Source organism: Rhagoletis pomonella, unplaced genomic scaffold (assembly GCF_013731165.1).
Source record: "Rhagoletis pomonella isolate Grant_MI unplaced genomic scaffold, Rhpom_1.0 Rhpom_scaffold_00014, whole genome shotgun sequence".
Lineage (NCBI taxonomy): Eukaryota > Metazoa > Arthropoda > Insecta > Diptera > Tephritidae > Rhagoletis > Rhagoletis pomonella.
The window spans coordinates 4,530,271-4,548,393 of record NW_023458568.1 but is presented as its reverse complement, the minus strand read 5'-3'; the positions used below and the strand labels follow the sequence as shown (position 1 = coordinate 4,548,393).

The 18,123-nt window shown below is 40.3% G+C and overlaps 2 protein-coding genes across 2 annotated transcripts in view; one reads left to right on the top strand and one right to left on the bottom strand.

The window, feature by feature from the left end:
* LOC118749182 overlaps positions 1 to 18,123 on the top strand; it is a 473,359-nt gene that overhangs the window by 159,428 nt on the left and 295,808 nt on the right. The gene's annotated exons all lie outside the window — the stretch shown is intronic.
* Positions 1 to 18,123, bottom strand: part of LOC118749116 (glutamate synthase [NADH], amyloplastic-like) — a gene marked incomplete at its 5' end in the record, with an annotated part of 277,008 nt that overhangs the window by 53,497 nt on the left and 205,388 nt on the right. The window contains one exon of the mRNA XM_036483886.1: positions 17,107 to 17,240. Coding sequence (XP_036339779.1) covers positions 17,107 to 17,240 — 134 coding nt within the window. The remainder of the gene's footprint in view (positions 1 to 17,106; positions 17,241 to 18,123) is intronic.

The window sequence follows — 18,123 nt, the reverse complement described above, 5'->3', positions numbered from 1 at the left end:
AAGTCACACGAACTCGAAATTTGGTATGCAGACATTTCAATGGTAGGTGCTTATAGGAGGGTATATATAAACGAGTTTGAAAAATGGGGCGTGGCACATCCCATAGGCGTGGAACTTTTCATCAGCTATAACTTCGGAACCATACGTCACACGAACTTGAACTTTGATATGCAGACATATCAGTAGTAGGTGCTTATAGGAGGGTATGTATAAACGAGTTTGAAAAAGGGGGCGTGGCACATCCCATAGGCGTGGAACTTTTCATCAGCTATAACTTCGGAACCACAAGTCACACGAACTTGAAATGTGGTATGCAGACATATCAATGGTAGGTGCTTATACGAGGGTATATCGTCACTAGGCACGAATAAAGGCGCGAGCCCAAAGGTTGAACGCGAAAAAAGACGCATAAAAGAAACTTCAGCGAAGAAAGACTCCTAGCATAGTTGGCGCCGAAGAAAGCATCGTTAAAATATTTGACGGAGAATGAAGACGCGTAAACTTATTTTCGCGGTCAACTATGTTTGCAGGTGTAACAGTATGTAAATTCCTCAAAGAGTTTTTAGAGAATGATGCTCACAGTCGTTGGTCAGGTATAAATCTATGTTTACGGGTCTTTCTTTGCCGTCAACTAGATTACGCAACTTTTTTCGCCGTCAAAACTCTAGCGCGCCCTTATTCGTGTCTAGTGACGATATATGTATAAACGAGTTTGTTAAAGGGGGCCGTGGCACATCCCATAGACATGGAATTTTTTATCAGCTATAACTTCGGAACCATAAGTCACACGAGCTAGAAATTTGGTATGCAGACATATCAATGGTAGGTGCTTATATGAGGGTATATATAAATGACTTTGTGAAAAAGGCATGGCACATCCCATAGGCGTGGAAATTTTTATCAGCTATATCTACGGAACCATAAGTCACACCAACTTGAAATTGTGTATGCAGACATATGAGCTTCTCGCGAAGAGCTGTTCATCCCGCTTCTTATACAATAGGTAACCATAACCTTGAACAGGTATACAGTTTTGTGGACCTTGGTATCACAATGGATCCTAAGCTTAATTTTAATCTTCATATTAATGTGACAGTCAACAAGGCTAAAGGTGTACTTGCTTTTGTGAAACGATGGTCAAAAGAGTTTTGTGACCCTTATATCACTAAAACGCTGTTTACAACATTAGTTAGGCCAATTCTGGAATACGGTTCGGTGGTTTGGAATCCAAGGTATCAAATTTACTCAGACAAGATAGAATCAATTCAAAAACAATTCCTACTTTTTGCTTTAAGAAATTTCCGTTGGGATTCTCAATATAACCTTCCACCTTATACGAGCCGATTAAAACTTATTAATCTTCCTACACTTTCCAGCCGCAGGCAAATGCTTGGTACAATTTTTATAGTTAAATTACTAACAGGCTCAATTTCAAGTCCGCTTCTTCTTGGCGAAGTTAGCCTTAATGTTCCCTCCCGGGTATCAAGACACTTTTGCCCCCCTATTTCTGAAAGCTTGTAAAACTAATTTTGAATTGCACGACCCACTCCGTTGCTTATGCCAGGATTTTAACTCTCATTCCAGCACGTTTGATATACCAGATCCGATTTTCAGCATTAAGAAATCGATACTGTCCTCTCTCAATAAATGAATCATTAAAATAAAGACATAAAATCGGCTGATGAATTTAGTTCTGTAGATGAACAGTTTTAGATCTCGACACTTAACAAACTCCTGCCTATCGTGACTCGGCGCAAAAATTGAAAATACTGGTTCCGTACGTCATGCGGACTGCGCCCCTCGTGCGGATGGGCGGGATTGGAGGGTAAAAACCGTTGGGATATTATTATTATTATTAGGTGCTTGTAGAAGGGTACGTATACGCGAGTTTGTAAAAGGAGGCGTGGCACATCCCGTAGGCGTGGAATCATCTGTAACTTCGGTACCACAAGTCACGCGAACTTGAAATTTGGTATGCGGACATATCAATGGTAGGTGCTTATAGGAGGGTATATATAAACGAGTTTGTTAAAGGGGCGTGGCACATCCCATAGGCGTGGAATTTTTTATCAGCTATAACTTCGGAACCATAAGCCACCTAACTTGAAAATTGGTATGCAGATATATCAATGGTAGGTGCTTATACGAGGGTATAAATAAACGAGTTTGTAAAAAGGGGCGTGGCACATCCCATAGGTGTGGAATTTATTATCAGCCACAACTTCGCACCGTAAGTTCCACGAACTTGAAATTCAATAAGCAGATATATCAATGGTCGGAGCTTATAGGAGGGTATATATAAACGAGTTTGTAAAAGGGGACGTGGCACATCCGATAGGCGTGGAATTTTTTATCAGGTATAACCTCGGAACCATAAGTCGCACGAACTTGAAATTTTGTATGCAAGTATAGCTATGATAGGTGCTTCTAAAAAGATAAATGTAAATGAGTTTGTAAAAGATGGCGTTGCAAATCTCATAGGCGTGGAAATTTTTATCAGCTATAAATTCAAAACCATAAGTCACATGAAATTTAAATTTGGTATGCAGACTTGAGTAGTCCACTTGCAAAGTGCTCTATGTTAAATTTTTTAGATTTTTAGTTTCTGGTAGTTAACGTACCAGTGTTTAAAGTAGTTTTATGCCCACTAACAATACAGTGCAAAATCCGTATATATTCTGCAAAAAATAGCATGAAATGTTAGCAAAAGTCGCTATAATACTTACGGTATGTATATATACACTTTTAAAAGTCGCTATAATATTTATTGTACGTAATTATACAAGCTCAAAAGTCTCCATCTTCTGATGAACCTAGAAAACTGCAAGAAAACGTGGTAGTTTCGGTGCCTAGTGGAAGACGTCGTAAAAAAGAAGCAAATCAATCTTCATGGAAGAGAGAACGCGAAAAGCTAAAAAAAGCTAGCTATGTAAAAGTTACTGTTTCAAACTCGCTATCTTAATTTTTTGTATATAAAATTTGCACAAACTACCATTCTGCGATTTGGTTTTTTAATGCTACTAAGCTCTTATTTATCAAAACTTTCAGATAATAATAAAAAGGATACAATTTGGATTTTACTTGTTGTTGTAGACGTTTTTTTTCATTTATGGCTTACTATTATAAAATCACATAACGCTGTTTGCAAGTGGACTACCCACATATCTATGGTAGGTGCTTATAGTAAGGTGTATATGAATGAGTTTATAAAAGGGGGCGTGGCACATCCCGTAGGCGTGGAATTTTTAATCAGCCATAAATTGGGAACCATAAGTCACATGAACTTGAAATTTGGTATTCAGACACAGGTATCTATGGGAGGTTTTCAGAGCAAAGTATATATAAATGAGTTTGTAAAAGGGGGATATATATACATTCGTCACTACACACGAATAAAGGCGCGCTGGTGTTTTGGCGGCGAAAAAAGACGCTTAAGGAAAACCTCGGCGAAGAAAGACAAGAAACCTACTTCCCACGACAGTCGGGTCTACGTAACCGGAACGACCCAGATTTATATCTGGCCAAGGACTATCACTCCAGCAACACTCCCCAAAAAGTCTTTGGGGAATTTGTATGCTGCTACAACAACAACAACAACGGCGAATAAAGACGCTCAAACATAGATTTATACCTGGCCAAGGACTGTCCCTTCAACATCATTCTCTAAAAACTCTTTGGGGAATCTACATAGTGTTACATCCGCAAGCATAGTCGACCGCGAAACTATGTTAAGAGTCTTTCTTCGCAGAAGTTTTTTTTATGTGTCTTTTTTCGCGGTCAACTTTTAAGCTCGCGCCTTTATTCGTGTCCAGTGACGATATGTATTTATCTATTAGATAACTCGGATATTTAAAACTGTGTGCGTTTTTTTTTTTTGAAACCTTAAATTATTTTGAAATGGAAAGTTTAAATCATTTTTAATCTCGCGATGCTGTTAAACGAAAAAGGTTCATTGATAATGAATGAGAGGTGGGCACTTTTTTGCCCGCGCAGCAGCGAAAGTGCGAGCGCGGGCCAGAGAAAGTGAAACAGTTTATGGGAAGAAGGGTATGAAAAGTTGCGAAAAAATTATTTGTATCTCCACCGACATCATGTTCATCGCAGTACGGCTGCGGTAATACCGACTTTGTGCACCAAACAAAGAGCGTAAATTTTCCTCATATACACAATAAGCGATCGTTCGGACTTTGCTCCGATAGGAGTATATTTGTTCCGTTTAGTCGAAAACTAGTCTTCTACTCCGCTCAACTGAAAATCTGCTCCGTTTTGTTGCATCAACAAATTTACTCTTCCAATAGAAAGGAGGTGGGGTTTTTAATAGCAAATTAAAAGTTATATTTTACCTCTTCATCGACACGATTGTTACATTGGTAAGCTACATCACCTTTGCCAATACACTTGAATTCGTGAATTGGCCCCACAATCGCCCGATTTGAACCCGACCGAAAAACATTGCTCTGTCTAAAGTTCTGTAATTGCGTCGATGCCCACCGATGTAACAATTGTCCCGGTAAAGAAAGAATGAAATAACTTTTTATTAATTTTAACCAAGGCATTTTAACTTTAATGATAATTGCTCGCTGGATTAAGGCGCCCTTACACGGGTCGATTTTCAAGTAGATTTTTGTCGTTCAACCAAAAAAAGAATGACATCTCAACCGCAAAATGTAAATGCTTTGTCTAGTCGATTTTCCAGTCTACAGAAATCGACCCTTGTAAAGGCAGCTTTAGCCCCTTATTTAGTCCCAGAATACAGTGATACGAGGAGAAATGAATTGTTTTTTATAAAGATAAGAAATGCACATTTACTACGAAAACTTGATTTTTACTCCCATTTTTGCAGTCGGAACCCAGCAAAGAGCGCTCGATGAAGGTTAGTGATCAGTATTGCCAAGTTTTTGATTTAAAAAAGCACCAAAACACTGAAAATAGCGCAATTTTCCCAAAAAAAAACAACAAATTTGTGTTGCTGTGTTTAATGGTATTTTTGCATATAAAGCTGTATGTTAAAATATTTTAAGTAATCACGCAATGTCACTTGTAAATATTTCCAACTATGCGCAGTTAATTTAATTAATTTAATTAGCAAAATGTTTTTTTTGTTCCTAAAACAATTTGCAAAACTTTACTTGGTTACTCTAGCGGCTTTATTTTCATGCAATTGCTTCCTTTTGTACAAATGCGCACACCCAGCTAATTAGCAGAATATTCTATGAATTCCGTGATAGAGACTGTGTGAAAATATTGCGTTTGGATTATCTGGGAGCATATTATCCAGAGGAGAAGCTCGGCCAAACACTAACATATGTGTAAGTCAACGGATAAAGTTTTCCGTACGTTTGGAATGAATAAATGAATGAACAAAATAAATACAATTACTACGTTTATACGCATGTATAAGTCGCTTTAATTCATTTCGCCGCGATTCAAAACATATGTATAAACTAAATTTCAATTCGCTTTGAAAGAGCGAAGTGTTTTGGCTCACACTCCATTTCAAATCGGTAGTTTATTTCTCCAGACAGTTAGAAAGAGTGTATAAACACCGCTCTCACTCAAAGCGAATTGGAGATCAGCTGTTCCGCTCAAATTCCAAATAATCGCATCAGTATTTAAAAGCTGATTAATAATAATCGTTCTTTTTCTTTGCCACGATTTTATAATGCCGAATAAAAGCATATATGTAATACTCCTATATTGGCAGTAAGAGCTAGTACCGTCCGAAAACACTACAGTACAGATATATCAATAAACACGTACGAAAGAAAAGGAACACATACGTTTATAAATAAACATGTACACGACACATTTACAAAAACGGCACTCAAGTACACAATACATTGAGAAAAACAGTACTAGGCTGTCTCGCTTTGATTTCGGAATGCTTACACATTGAGATGTTAGCTTACTACCAATATAGAAGTATTACATATATGAATAAAAGTAGATTTTTATCATTTTCCATTATGTTAACTTATAAAATGTCAAATGAAAACAGCTTATTTTGTTTGCTTTTGAAGACGGTTACTTTGAAGCCGATATAAAGCCGTAAGTATAAACACTAGAGCGAAATGTGTACGGTGTCAATGCGCTTTTAATTAAGTCGATTATTCTGTGCGTATAAACGTAGTAAATGTCACCATAGAATCACGTTATTATTATAAAACTAGATCGCCCTCACCCGCTACGCTCAGTGTATGAAATTTCTACGTGCTTCATTGAGTAAAATTTATTTCAAGAAAACTCAATTAAAAAACAGTAGGTTTAAAATTTGTTTAACCATATAATATAAATATTTTCAAACAAAAACTTTTTTTGTCATACTTTTTCAATTAACGTATCCCCTGAACTGAATTTGGATTTTAAACAGATGGAAACATCTTACATGTAATATTGAAATGAAGCGCTTCGATTGATACCCATATTATAATAAATCATTTAAAACATTGAATAGTTTGAATTTAACCTTTTAAAAAGATGGAAACCTATGTGATACATATTCAAAACCATTTAGATTCATACCAATCTTCTATACTAATATAGTGAGGACCAAATATCCCAGAGGAATTTGGCCACACAAATACCCGCCATCAAAACAACCAGCCACACATAAACTAGCAATACGACATCACGCAACAGCCAGTCAAGCAACACAAGTCATAGCAACACGAGTCATGGCAACACCCGACAGCATCTTCGGTGCCATGACAACGCTACATCACACAGCAACATGTAGCTGCGCGACCACACAACATCAAGCACACAGCCTATTAAAGATAAAACACGGCCGATCAACAGTCAGTCAGCACGAGACTGTGGTCGTGAACTTCTGCAACAGCTGCTGGTAGGGCGATTTCTTCTGCACCGGCTTGAGCGTCGGGCCGGACGTCACCTTCCCAGTGGCAGCGCCACAAGCTACACACGCTCTCACCACAGCCTCTCGTGGAACCGCGTATGGGCGACACCCGCTCGCCCGCAGTCAGCTCCGCCGTTAACAGAGGGACGTCGACAGCGCCTACAAGAACGCTTCTCACCGCCGCCAGCAGAGCGGCATCAACGGAGTAGCGCGATACTCTCCGGCGCGAATAGAGCGCCACTTATCAACGTCGCCAAACGGCGCGAGTATAACGATACTCTCCGGCGCGAATAGAGCGCCACTTATCAACGTCGCCAGAGCGCCGCCAAGCGGCGCGATTAAAACATTACTCCCGGCATCACCAAAGTACCACTCATCGGTGCGCCTCACCTGCATTGCTGAGAGCGCTACATCTCGACGCAACTAGAACGCTACTCTCCGGCGTCACCAGAGCGCTACCCACCAGCGTTGTTAGAACGCCATTCACCGGCACGACCAGAGCGCAACCCACCTTGCAAGAGCGCTACATACCGACGCGGCCAGAACACCGCTTATAGACGTTAGCAGCGCGCCACTCAGCGGCGTCAGCAGAGCGCTGCCCACCAGTACCAAAGTCACGCCACTACAGGCTAACGGGCTCTTAACGGAACAAGGAGCCGTTACCCAGCCCCCAGCCCCTTGCAAGTGACGCTACCGAATATGTCAAATTGTGATTTGTTATGTGTTCTTTTATAGAAATTAAGAAAAATTAAATAATATAGCACGATTTACCAGAGCCCCGAAACTACAAATTTATTTTAACGAACCCTGGACACGGCGAGTATACCCCAGCATTTTAGAAGAAGCATCGGGGCAAGAAAAAACGCTTCGTTACAATTGGCGCCCAAGCAGGGACCCTCGGTAGATCGTACAAGCGCCAAAAGAGATTTTTTCACCGAACAACAGCGAGTAAAATGACGGAATCGGCGAACACTTTGTGGCTTGATAACGCCTGCAAGGAGCATCTGGTGTCTATCGCGCTCATCATGGACCAGGTACGGAAGTGGTCAGTAACTTACGACGGTGGACGAGACCCGCTAGACTTCGTGGAACGCTTAGAGGAGCTGGCCGAGGTATACACGCTTGGTCTAGACCTACTCACAAGAATCATGCCCGAGCTACTACGCGACAAGGCCCTCCAATGGTACCGCAACAAAAACGAGCACTGGAAGAGCTGGGACCCTTTCAAGCAAGATTTTCTAAGCTTCTTCCTACCGGCCCGGTAATTCGAGCGCCTAGAGGATGACATACGGCAGCAAAGACAGCACGCACGGCAAAGGTACAAGGACTACGTGCTCGCGATACAGAGCTTGATGCGCCGCGCCAGATACAGCAGGGAACAACAATTGGAAAGTATCTTTCGGAACAGTCATCTCGATTATTTATTATACATTCGACGACGAGACTTTAATACCCTGGCGGCACTACTCACACTCGCTGAAGAATATGAGGGCATTCTCGAAAACCAACGCCGAACATCAGAAGCGCCCCGACGTGAAGTCGCGAGTCACGTTGTAGGGGATAACCCTGAAGCGCCACCTACTCGGTCGGACAGATCACCTCATCAACAGCGATCGGAGCGTTTGGGCCAACGGCATCCAGTTCCACCGCACAAGGCAGCGATGAACCTACAGCGCCATCAACCACCCACGACCCAGTCTAACCCAAGTAACGTATGCAGAAGGTGTGGTCAAGAAGGACATTACGCTAGTAACGCGCGAAAGCTATTTTGCTGGGAGTGCGGCCGAGCCGATGTGCGGACAGTAGAGTGCTGTCACCAACGCCAAGGGTACGACCGGACAACTCCACCAAGGACGAAACACGGTGAATTCGCAAAGTCCAACGCCGAGAACCCAGCAACCATGCGCCAAGAACATGTCGAATCTACGCCCCAATACAGCTTGGCGGGGAATTGGCGGAGGCCGTCATCGACACAGGCGCCTCGAAAAGTTTCGTGTCAGCCAACTTAGCGGAACGCATGATAAGCTCTGGGAACGGGTAGAAGATAACCGTGGACATCGAGGTATTCATGGCCAATGGCACCATCAGCAGGATCTTTGAAGCCGTAAGAGCTGAAATTCGCATCGGAAAGTTATACCACCACGCAGTACTGAATGTCATGGCCGGCGCAGTTGAAGATGTCATACTTGGTCTGGACGCGCTAGGCAACATTACGACGACGGTTTCCTGTGGCGGCAACCATATCGTGCTAACCAAAATACCTACACAGTATGCCTTGGCGACGCATACCGTAGCGCGCATCACAGAGGGTAGCGGACCGCTGGTAACACCCAGCAATAGCTCACCGAACGGCGCGAAAAGTAAAGGTCTTAGGAAAATCAAGCACAAGCAACCGCCAGACGCATATCCACCGCTTGTACGGCCTCCACGAGCGCAATCAACGCATACTTCCGCCGCATGTCGTGCTACAGCCATACGTGTGGCCAACGCATACGCCGCAGTCGACGCGACACGCGCTGCCACGGCACACGCCGTCTCCGTACACGGGACTAACGCGCAAGCAAGGCAACAAGCATCCGTTGCCCATACGGAAGCCATCTCACGCGCCTACGGCTACCGCACAGGTTTCCGCCGCGCACGCTATCGCAAGTACTACATGCGCCATGACGGCGCCTACGGCTACCGCACCGGTAGTCGCCGCACGCACAGCCGTCGCACACACCTACCCGACGACCAGCGGGGCATAAGATCACCGAAGTGGGGAGGGTGTGAGGACCAAATATCCCTGAGAAATTTGGCCACACAAATACCCGCCATCAAAACAACCAGCCACACATAAACTAGCAATACGACATCACGCAACAGCCAGTCAAGAAACACAAGTCATAGCAACACGAGTCATGGCAACACCCGACAGCATCTTCGGTGCCATGACAACGCAACATCACACAGCTACATGTAGCTGCGCGACCACACAACATCAAGCACACAGCCTATTAAAGATAAAACACGGCCGATCAACAGTCTATCAGAACATACGGCTACTGGCAAGAAGTGACTTCTTCTGCACCGGCTCGAGCGTCGGGCTTGATTCCACTTCTGCAACACCTGCTGGTAGGGTGATTTCTTCTGCACCGGCTTGAGCGTCGGGCTGGACGTCACCTTCCCAGTGCCAGCGCCAAAAGCTACACACGCTCTCACCACAGCCTCTCGTTGAACCGCGTACGGGCGACACCCGCTCGCCCGCAGTCAGCACCGCCGTTAACAGAGGGACGTCGAGAGCGCCTACAGGAGCGCTTCTCACCGCCGTCAGCAGAGCGGCGTCATTAGCGCGATACTCTCCGGCGCGAATAGAGCGCCACTTCTCAACGTCGCCAGAGCGTCGCCCAGCGGCGCGAGTAAAACGTTACTCCTGGCATCACCAAAGTACCACTCATCGGTGCGCCTCACCTGCATTACTGGGAGCGCTACATCTCGACGCAACTAGAACGCTACTCTCCGGCGTCACCGGAGCATTACACATCAGCGTGGCCAGAGCACTACTCCCCGCACTACAAGAGCGCCACATACCGGCGTCACCAGAGCGCTACCCGTTGTTAGAACGCCATTCACCGGCACGACCAGAGCGCAACCCACCCTGCAGAGCGCTACATACCGACGCGGCCAGAACACCGCTTATAGACGTTAGCAGCGCGCCACTCAGCGGCGTCAGCAGAGCGCTGCACACCAGTACCAAAGTCACGCCACTACAGCCTAACGGGCTCTTAACGGAACAAGGAGCCGTTACCCAGCCACTGCAAGTGACGCTACCGAATATGTCAAATTGTTATTTGTTATATGTTCTTTTATAGAAATTAAGAAAAATTAAATAATAAAGCACGATTTACCAGAGCCCCGAAACTACAAATTTATTGTAACGAACCCTAGACACGGCGAGTATACCCCAGCATTTTAGAAGAAGCATCGGGGCAAGCAAAAACGCTTCGTTACAATATATATTTTGAAAGCCGTTTTTTATGTGTTCGCAAAGCTCGAAAACGGCCGAACCAATTTTTTTGAAATTTCAGACACCTGCCCCAGACGCCCCAAGGATGGTTATAGGCTAAACAAAATTTCGATGTATAAAGGGAGCGTGGCACCTCCCATCCAACCGATTTTTTCATATTGCATATCCCTGGAAGTGTTCATGGTAAAACACTGGAACTTGGTCCGGCGATATATGAAATCAATCTTATACTCATGGAGAAAAATGGGCTATTTGTTTGTGAGTGAAATCCTCCAAAATGCCCGGAACGATTTTAACAAAGTTTTTTGTGTGCTTTTGAGTGGCTCTCAGGATAGTGTAGTTTCACAATTTCACTTGCCAGTTGGCGCTGGAGTTAAGTTATTTCTAAAGATCTTATTTATAATCCACATTGGCTAATCGCCAAGTTAGAAAAAGTTCCGTGAATATCAGAGTATATCGAACTCTTGTGTGTTATGATTGGCCCAATGGATGTGTTTTGCCAGTATTATTATGCGTTGAAGCTTCATTCGGAGACACCAGGGTTTAGTTGTGCAGGGGTAAATCTCAAATCACCACCGATAAATTAACCGCCAGGACCAAAAATTTCGCCACGCGCCTTTTACCGTAACACTTAATTTAAAATAATTGAATTTAATTTTTAAAAAGGTGGCAACCCTTGTGAAATACTTAAACATTATTCAAAACTTTCAAAATAAAGGTTTCTTAACAATATTTCGTTAGGCAACCATATTTTAATTCTACAGATAGCTTTCGTATAATTAATTTAAACTTGACTTTTCAAACAGGTGGCAATCCTTTTCAAAATTTATTCGAACTACAGCTTTTTTAAGCGTCTTGACATCCATTTTTTAATATAATTTTGAAATAAATAACTCCCTTAATTGAAGTTAAATTTGATTTTTAGCCCTCATCCATGAGTAAATAATGATTTTATATATCTCCATACATAGTTCCAGTAATATATCCAAAATATTTCCCGAGTAATGCAGTATGAAAAATTCCGTTTGTATGGGAGGTGACCACGCCCCCTTGTCTAATCGATATTAAATCCATCCTATATTTTAAGTTGGGCTAAATGACAGCAGTGTACAAAATTTCGTGATGATCGGTTGAGTAGTTAAAGCGTGAAAGCGTAGCAAGCAAACAAACTCACTTTCGGATTTATAATATCAGTAAGGAGTAAGGATTACCTTGAAAATGGCACCAAAGAACGGAACAAGCGCTAAACTAAAAAAATTTCGAGTTTTAATTCCCTAAATGCACTTAATTTATTGCGAAAGGCACAAAGTTGGCAACAATTATAGCGATGTCAAATTTGCTCATATACAAGCATGGACAGAGTGAGCGCCTGCTTAAAGAGCGCGTAAGCATTACATGCGAGAGCGTAACAAAGTGAACGCAAAATCATTCAAACGTAATTGCCACACTAACACAATCACACTTTCAGCTCGCGTTTACTTGCGGTAGTGATCACATCTGCTCATATACACTCCTCGTCATTTGAATTGGACACCCTTTCAATCCTTAGTATTTACACTTTTCCTTTTGTTTATTTAATATACATTTTTTGTAAAAATATAGCATATTCTACGGGTAAATGCAATTTTAAAATTTTTAACAAATTAAGACTTAAAAGAAAATTTCTTTTCCATTTCTTTAGTATGATCTTTTCGTTTTTCTTAAAAGCTGGAAACAGTTCTTAAAAATGGTCAACATAGGACCTGCAGTGAATAAGTTAATAATATTTTTAGAAAAATTTCGGATATGCAGTTTTGTAGCCCATTCAATTATAGTGTAATAAAGTGCAAGTTTCAAGTGACTCTAAAATAGCCCTGATTTTTGAAATTTTTTTATTTTTTTATTGACGGTGCTGCGCATTTTATTCCATATAAAAATTTTGTCAAGCATACTTTGTATAAGAGAAAATGCGCAGAACCATCACCAAAAAAATTTTCAAAAATACTCCAGAATGCGTGTGCAGTGGTTCTCATTGGTATACGTGTATTAGTAAGACTAGCAGAGCACCCGACGTCGTCCGGGTAAACAAATCAAAATATAAAACGGTAATACAAATATTCAGTTCAGCATAATTTAAAGGAGACGAACTATTTCCTTTGTTTACATTAAGGCATCCATAGGCCATACTTTTAGCTTTATCGTGCTTTAACTAATATATACTGATCATCACTTGTACTACAAATCTTGTTCCATTATTAATATTAGGTGGATTAAGGTAACGATCAAATTTCTAAATTAAAATTAAGGTAAGGTTTCAAAAAAAAACACGCAGTTTTAAATATCCGAGTTATCTAATAGATGAATACATATATGTATATCACCCTTTTACAAACTCATTTATATATACTTTGTTCTGAACACTTCCCATAGATATCTATGTCTGAATACCAAATTTACAGTTCGTGCGACTTATGGTTCCGAAGTTATACCTGATAAAAAATTCCACGAATATGGGATGTGCCACGCCCCCTTTTACAAACTCGTTGATATATACCCTCCTATAAGCACCTACCATTTTTATGTCTGCATATTAAATTTCAAGTTCATGTGACTTATGGTTCCCAATTTATGGCTGATTAGAAATTCCACGCCTACGGGATGCGCCACGCCCCCTTTTATTAACTCATTCATATACAACTTACTATAAGCACCTACCATTGATATGTCTGTATACCAAATCTCTAGTTCGTGGAACTTATGGTGCGAAGTTAAGACTGATAAAAAATTCCACGCCTATGGGATGTGCCACGCCCCTTTTTATAGCTCATAAAAAATTCCACGCCTATGGGATGTGCCACGCCCCCTTTAACATATATACCCTCCTATAAGCACTTACCATTGATATGTCCGCATACCAAATATCAAGTTCGTGTGACCTGTGGTTCCGAAGTTATAGCCGATTCCACGCCTATGGGATGTGCCACGCCGCCTATTACAAACTTGCTTATACTTACCCTTCTATAAGCACCCTCCATATGTCTGCATACCAAATTTTAAGTTCGTGTGACTTGTGGTTCCAAAGTTATAGCTGATAAAAAATTCCACGCCTATGGGATGTGCCACGCCCCCTTTTACAAACTCGTTTATATATACCCTCGTATAAGCACCTACCATTGATATGTCTGCATACCAAATTTCAAGCTCGTGTGACTTAAGGTTCCGAAGTTATAGCTGATGAAAAGTTCCACGCCTATGGGATGTGCCACGCTCCTTTTACAAACTCGTTTATACATACCCTCCTATGAGCACCTACCATTGAAATGTCAGCATACCAAACTTCGAGTTCGTGTGACTTATAGTTGCGAAGTTATAGCTGATAAAAAATTCCACGCCTATGGGATGTGCCACGCCCCCTTTTACAAACTCCTTTATATATACCCTCCTATAAGCACCTACCATTGATATGTCTGCATACAAAATTTCAAGTTCGTGAGACTTATGGTTCCGAAGTTATAGCTGATCAAAAATTCCACGCCTAAGGGATGTGCCACGCCCCTTTTTACAAACACGTTTATATATACCCTCGTATAAGCACCTACTATTGATATGTCCGCATACCAAATTTCAAGTTCGTGCGACTTATGGTTCCGAACTTATAGCTGATAAAAAATTCCATGCCTAAGGGATGTGCCACGCCCCCTTTTACAAACTCGATTATATACCCGCCTATAAGCATCTACCATTGACATGTCTGCATACCAAGTTTCAAGTTCATGTGACTTATGGTCTGGAAGTTATAGTTATGGCTGATTAAAAATTTTACGCCTATGGGAGGTGCCACCCCCTATTGTCGGATCCCATGTCTGAGTTAATGTAAACAAAGAAAATAGTTTGTCTCCTTTAAATTATGCTGAACTGAATATTTCGTCCTTTAAAGTATAAAACCGCGTATCGTCATTCTGCAAAACCGCGTAACTGACATTGGCTGCCAAAAATTGGATTTGCTGACACAAGCTCTTGACTCAATCCTTATCCATTCGTCCTGAAATATACTAGCCAGAAATGCGATTGCTTTTTGAAATATGAGTGTTTTTACGCTCTAGAAAATAATTTCTACAACTTCACATACACGGTTTTGCATTTTGTTGATACGCGGTTTTGCACTTTAAACGACGATTTGTATTACTGTTTTATATTTTGATTTGTATACCCCGAACGACATCGGGTGCTCTGCTAGTATATATATATATATTTCATGATCCACTGATCGGATCTAAACCAGATTAGTATGGGACCACCTCTGAGACACTACCTTTCCGATGCAAAATTATCGCATAACTTTTGACCACGTCAACCGATTTCGATAATTCTTTTTGCAATAGAAAGGTAGTATCTCAGAGGTGGTCCCATACTAAATCCGATCATTGAATCATGAAATATATATACATATATATATATTTTTTTAAGTCGGTTTTATATATGCTAAAAATGACTTGTTGATTTTAAATTTTTTATAAGTCTTTTGCGAATGGTGGAACAGTCCACGTCCAAAGAAAATTCATTTTTTATATCATTTGAAGATGCAAAGGGGTTCTTTTTCACAAACCTCTCTATATTTCTTTCAAGAACTGCAGATATTTGTTTTTCGTCCACGTGCTTCCACTTTTGGTTTATATCTTATTGCATTTTCCACCATTCTTTTAGAACATTTCAACGTCTCGACTATTTTCCGGTACGAAAACCCTCTATTCTGAAGATGTTTTATTTGTTCTCTAAGCTGAAAGTGCAGTGCTTTCTTCTGCCCATTTTGAGTGACTAAATTGTAGTGTATGATTATTTGTTTAGCATATAATTAAATTTCATTTTATATATAATACCTTTCGTTGTTTATAATCTTCAAAATCCACACTATTTCAAAGAAACTTTTACTAAGATGTCCGCGTCTCTATTATTTCGCACACGGCAAAACGAACTCACTTCACAAAATGATCAATAATTATGAAACGACGCAAAATATTTCCGCTTCGATAACGGTTCTTAGCTTCAACGACATCCCAGCAGGAAATTATTACGTAATTTCGGACCAATTTTTTAAAATTGAAGCGAAGGGGGATTTTCAAATATTTTAATAAAAGTGTCCCTATTATTTTTCACATGACTGTACATAAAAAAAAAAAATATTCCGACGAACTGATAACCTCCTCCTTTTTTGGAAGTCGGCTAAAAATATGTAGTTCCTTAAAAAAAATCCCTTCAGATGACAAAACAGTTTAAGCTTAAAAAATCTGCATAAAATTATTTAAACATTTTTTTAACGGAATCATAATATGATTTTTGATGTTGTTTTTAATTTTTTTTTATGAAAAACTTGAATAACTTGGCCAAAACTATACGGATTTAGACTTATGAGGTATTAATGCAAAGGTGTTTTCCTACCCTTTTCATTTATTTGCAAACAAAACTCATTCACGTCCCATTTTTTTTTTTTTAATATCAAGACATCTTAATTAAACGTGGAATGATGCTCGTTCATCTTGCCTTTCTCTTTCATATTTGAATGAGTTTATTTGCAAATAAATAAATAATACCTTTCCAACGATACCTCATAAGTCTAAAGCGGTATTGTTTCGGCCCAGTTATTAAAGTTTTTCTTAAACCAATCTTTCAAAAAAGTTCAAAAACAGCATCATAAATCTCATTGTTATGATTCCGTTGAACAATTTTATTAAATATTTTTGGTGGCTCAATGACTTGGGCTTTCTCATGTATTTTTATTAATACAGGAGAATTATCAGACGATAAGTTATTAACATTCTCTGCTACTATGAGATGTATGTCTTATGTTCTTTGTTACAGCGAAATCTAGAAGGCCCAGAATCTATTTCCGATTAGTAGGCTTTCCAGGATATGTCACATCTAATTTATTGTGTTTGTTTATAACGGTTGGATTAATGAGGTATGATCCCCCTAAACGTATGCTTTGGGTTTCAATCTCCTTCAGCCAAGAACCTATTGCCCAAGCTTTCTTCCGTGTGAGTTTGTGTCTCTTACTGATTCCTCATTGTTTCAACAGGCTGAGCCGTTATAAATATCACAAAAAATTATATATAATACAAAGCTTAGAATGGAGCTAGAAATTAATACCAGCCATTGAAATATCTTAAAAGGCCATCTAAATATGAGCGGATACAAAGGATAAACTTTTGTTTTTGAAAAATCATTTTAACTACTTAAATAAAATATATATTCGAATAAATAAACTTACGTCTTCTGCCAACATGAAGAAAAAGTTCACAACATGCTCTGGTTTTCCTGTAAACTTTTGGCGCAGTACAGGATCTTGTGTGGCGATTCCCACTGGACAAGTGTTTAAATGGCATTTTCTCATCATGGTACATCCTAAAATTGAAATTTAAAAACTAATTTAATGCAACTCATTAAATGTATGATAAATCAGAAAGGTATTAGCAGTTTGCCTAATAGAAGCGGCAAAATTAAAACATACATAAGTGCCGACCCCAAAAAATTTGAGCACTTGTAATTAGGCCGACCTCATCTTATAGTAGATTTTTGATTCTGATTTGAAGTGCATTTACAAGACTTTTCTACCACGTTCAGTTTTTCAGTGTCAAAAAAAGGCAAAAATGGCAATTTAAATTTTTTTTTAAGTGAAACTTAATCGAGTTCGGAGATGGTTGCGTTAAACATTTAGCACCATATCATAAAATCTGTAGCGTTCGTTCGATTTTCAAAAACGAAGGGTTCAAATTAAAGGGCTTGTCCTTTGGGTGTGCAACATAGCTCTAGTTCCATGTGGCAACCCATGTTAGAAAATCGCATTCAAAATTTCTCTGGCGCAAATGGTTGCGTTAAATATTCAATACCAAGTCACTGAGTTTTTTGAAGTGAAACTTCTAAGTCGAGTCTGGAGGTGGTTGCGTTAAATATTTAACACCAAGTCATAAAATTTGTATCGTTCTCTCGAATTTCAAAAACGAGGTGTCACATGAAAGGCCTTGTCCTTCTGGTGCGCAACGAAGCAGTAGTTCCATGAAAGGAGTTGCCACATGTTAGAAAGTCGAATTCAAAATTTCTATGCCGCAGATGTTTGCGTTAAATATTTAACACGAATTCATAAAATCTGTATCGTTCATTCGATTTTGAAATATGAGGTGTCCAATGAAAGGGCTTGACCTGTAAATGCGTAATTTAATTTTAGTTTTTTAGAGGGTTACCATATATGAGGCATTCTCTGCAAAAAAAGCCACTCGAAAAAAAAGTT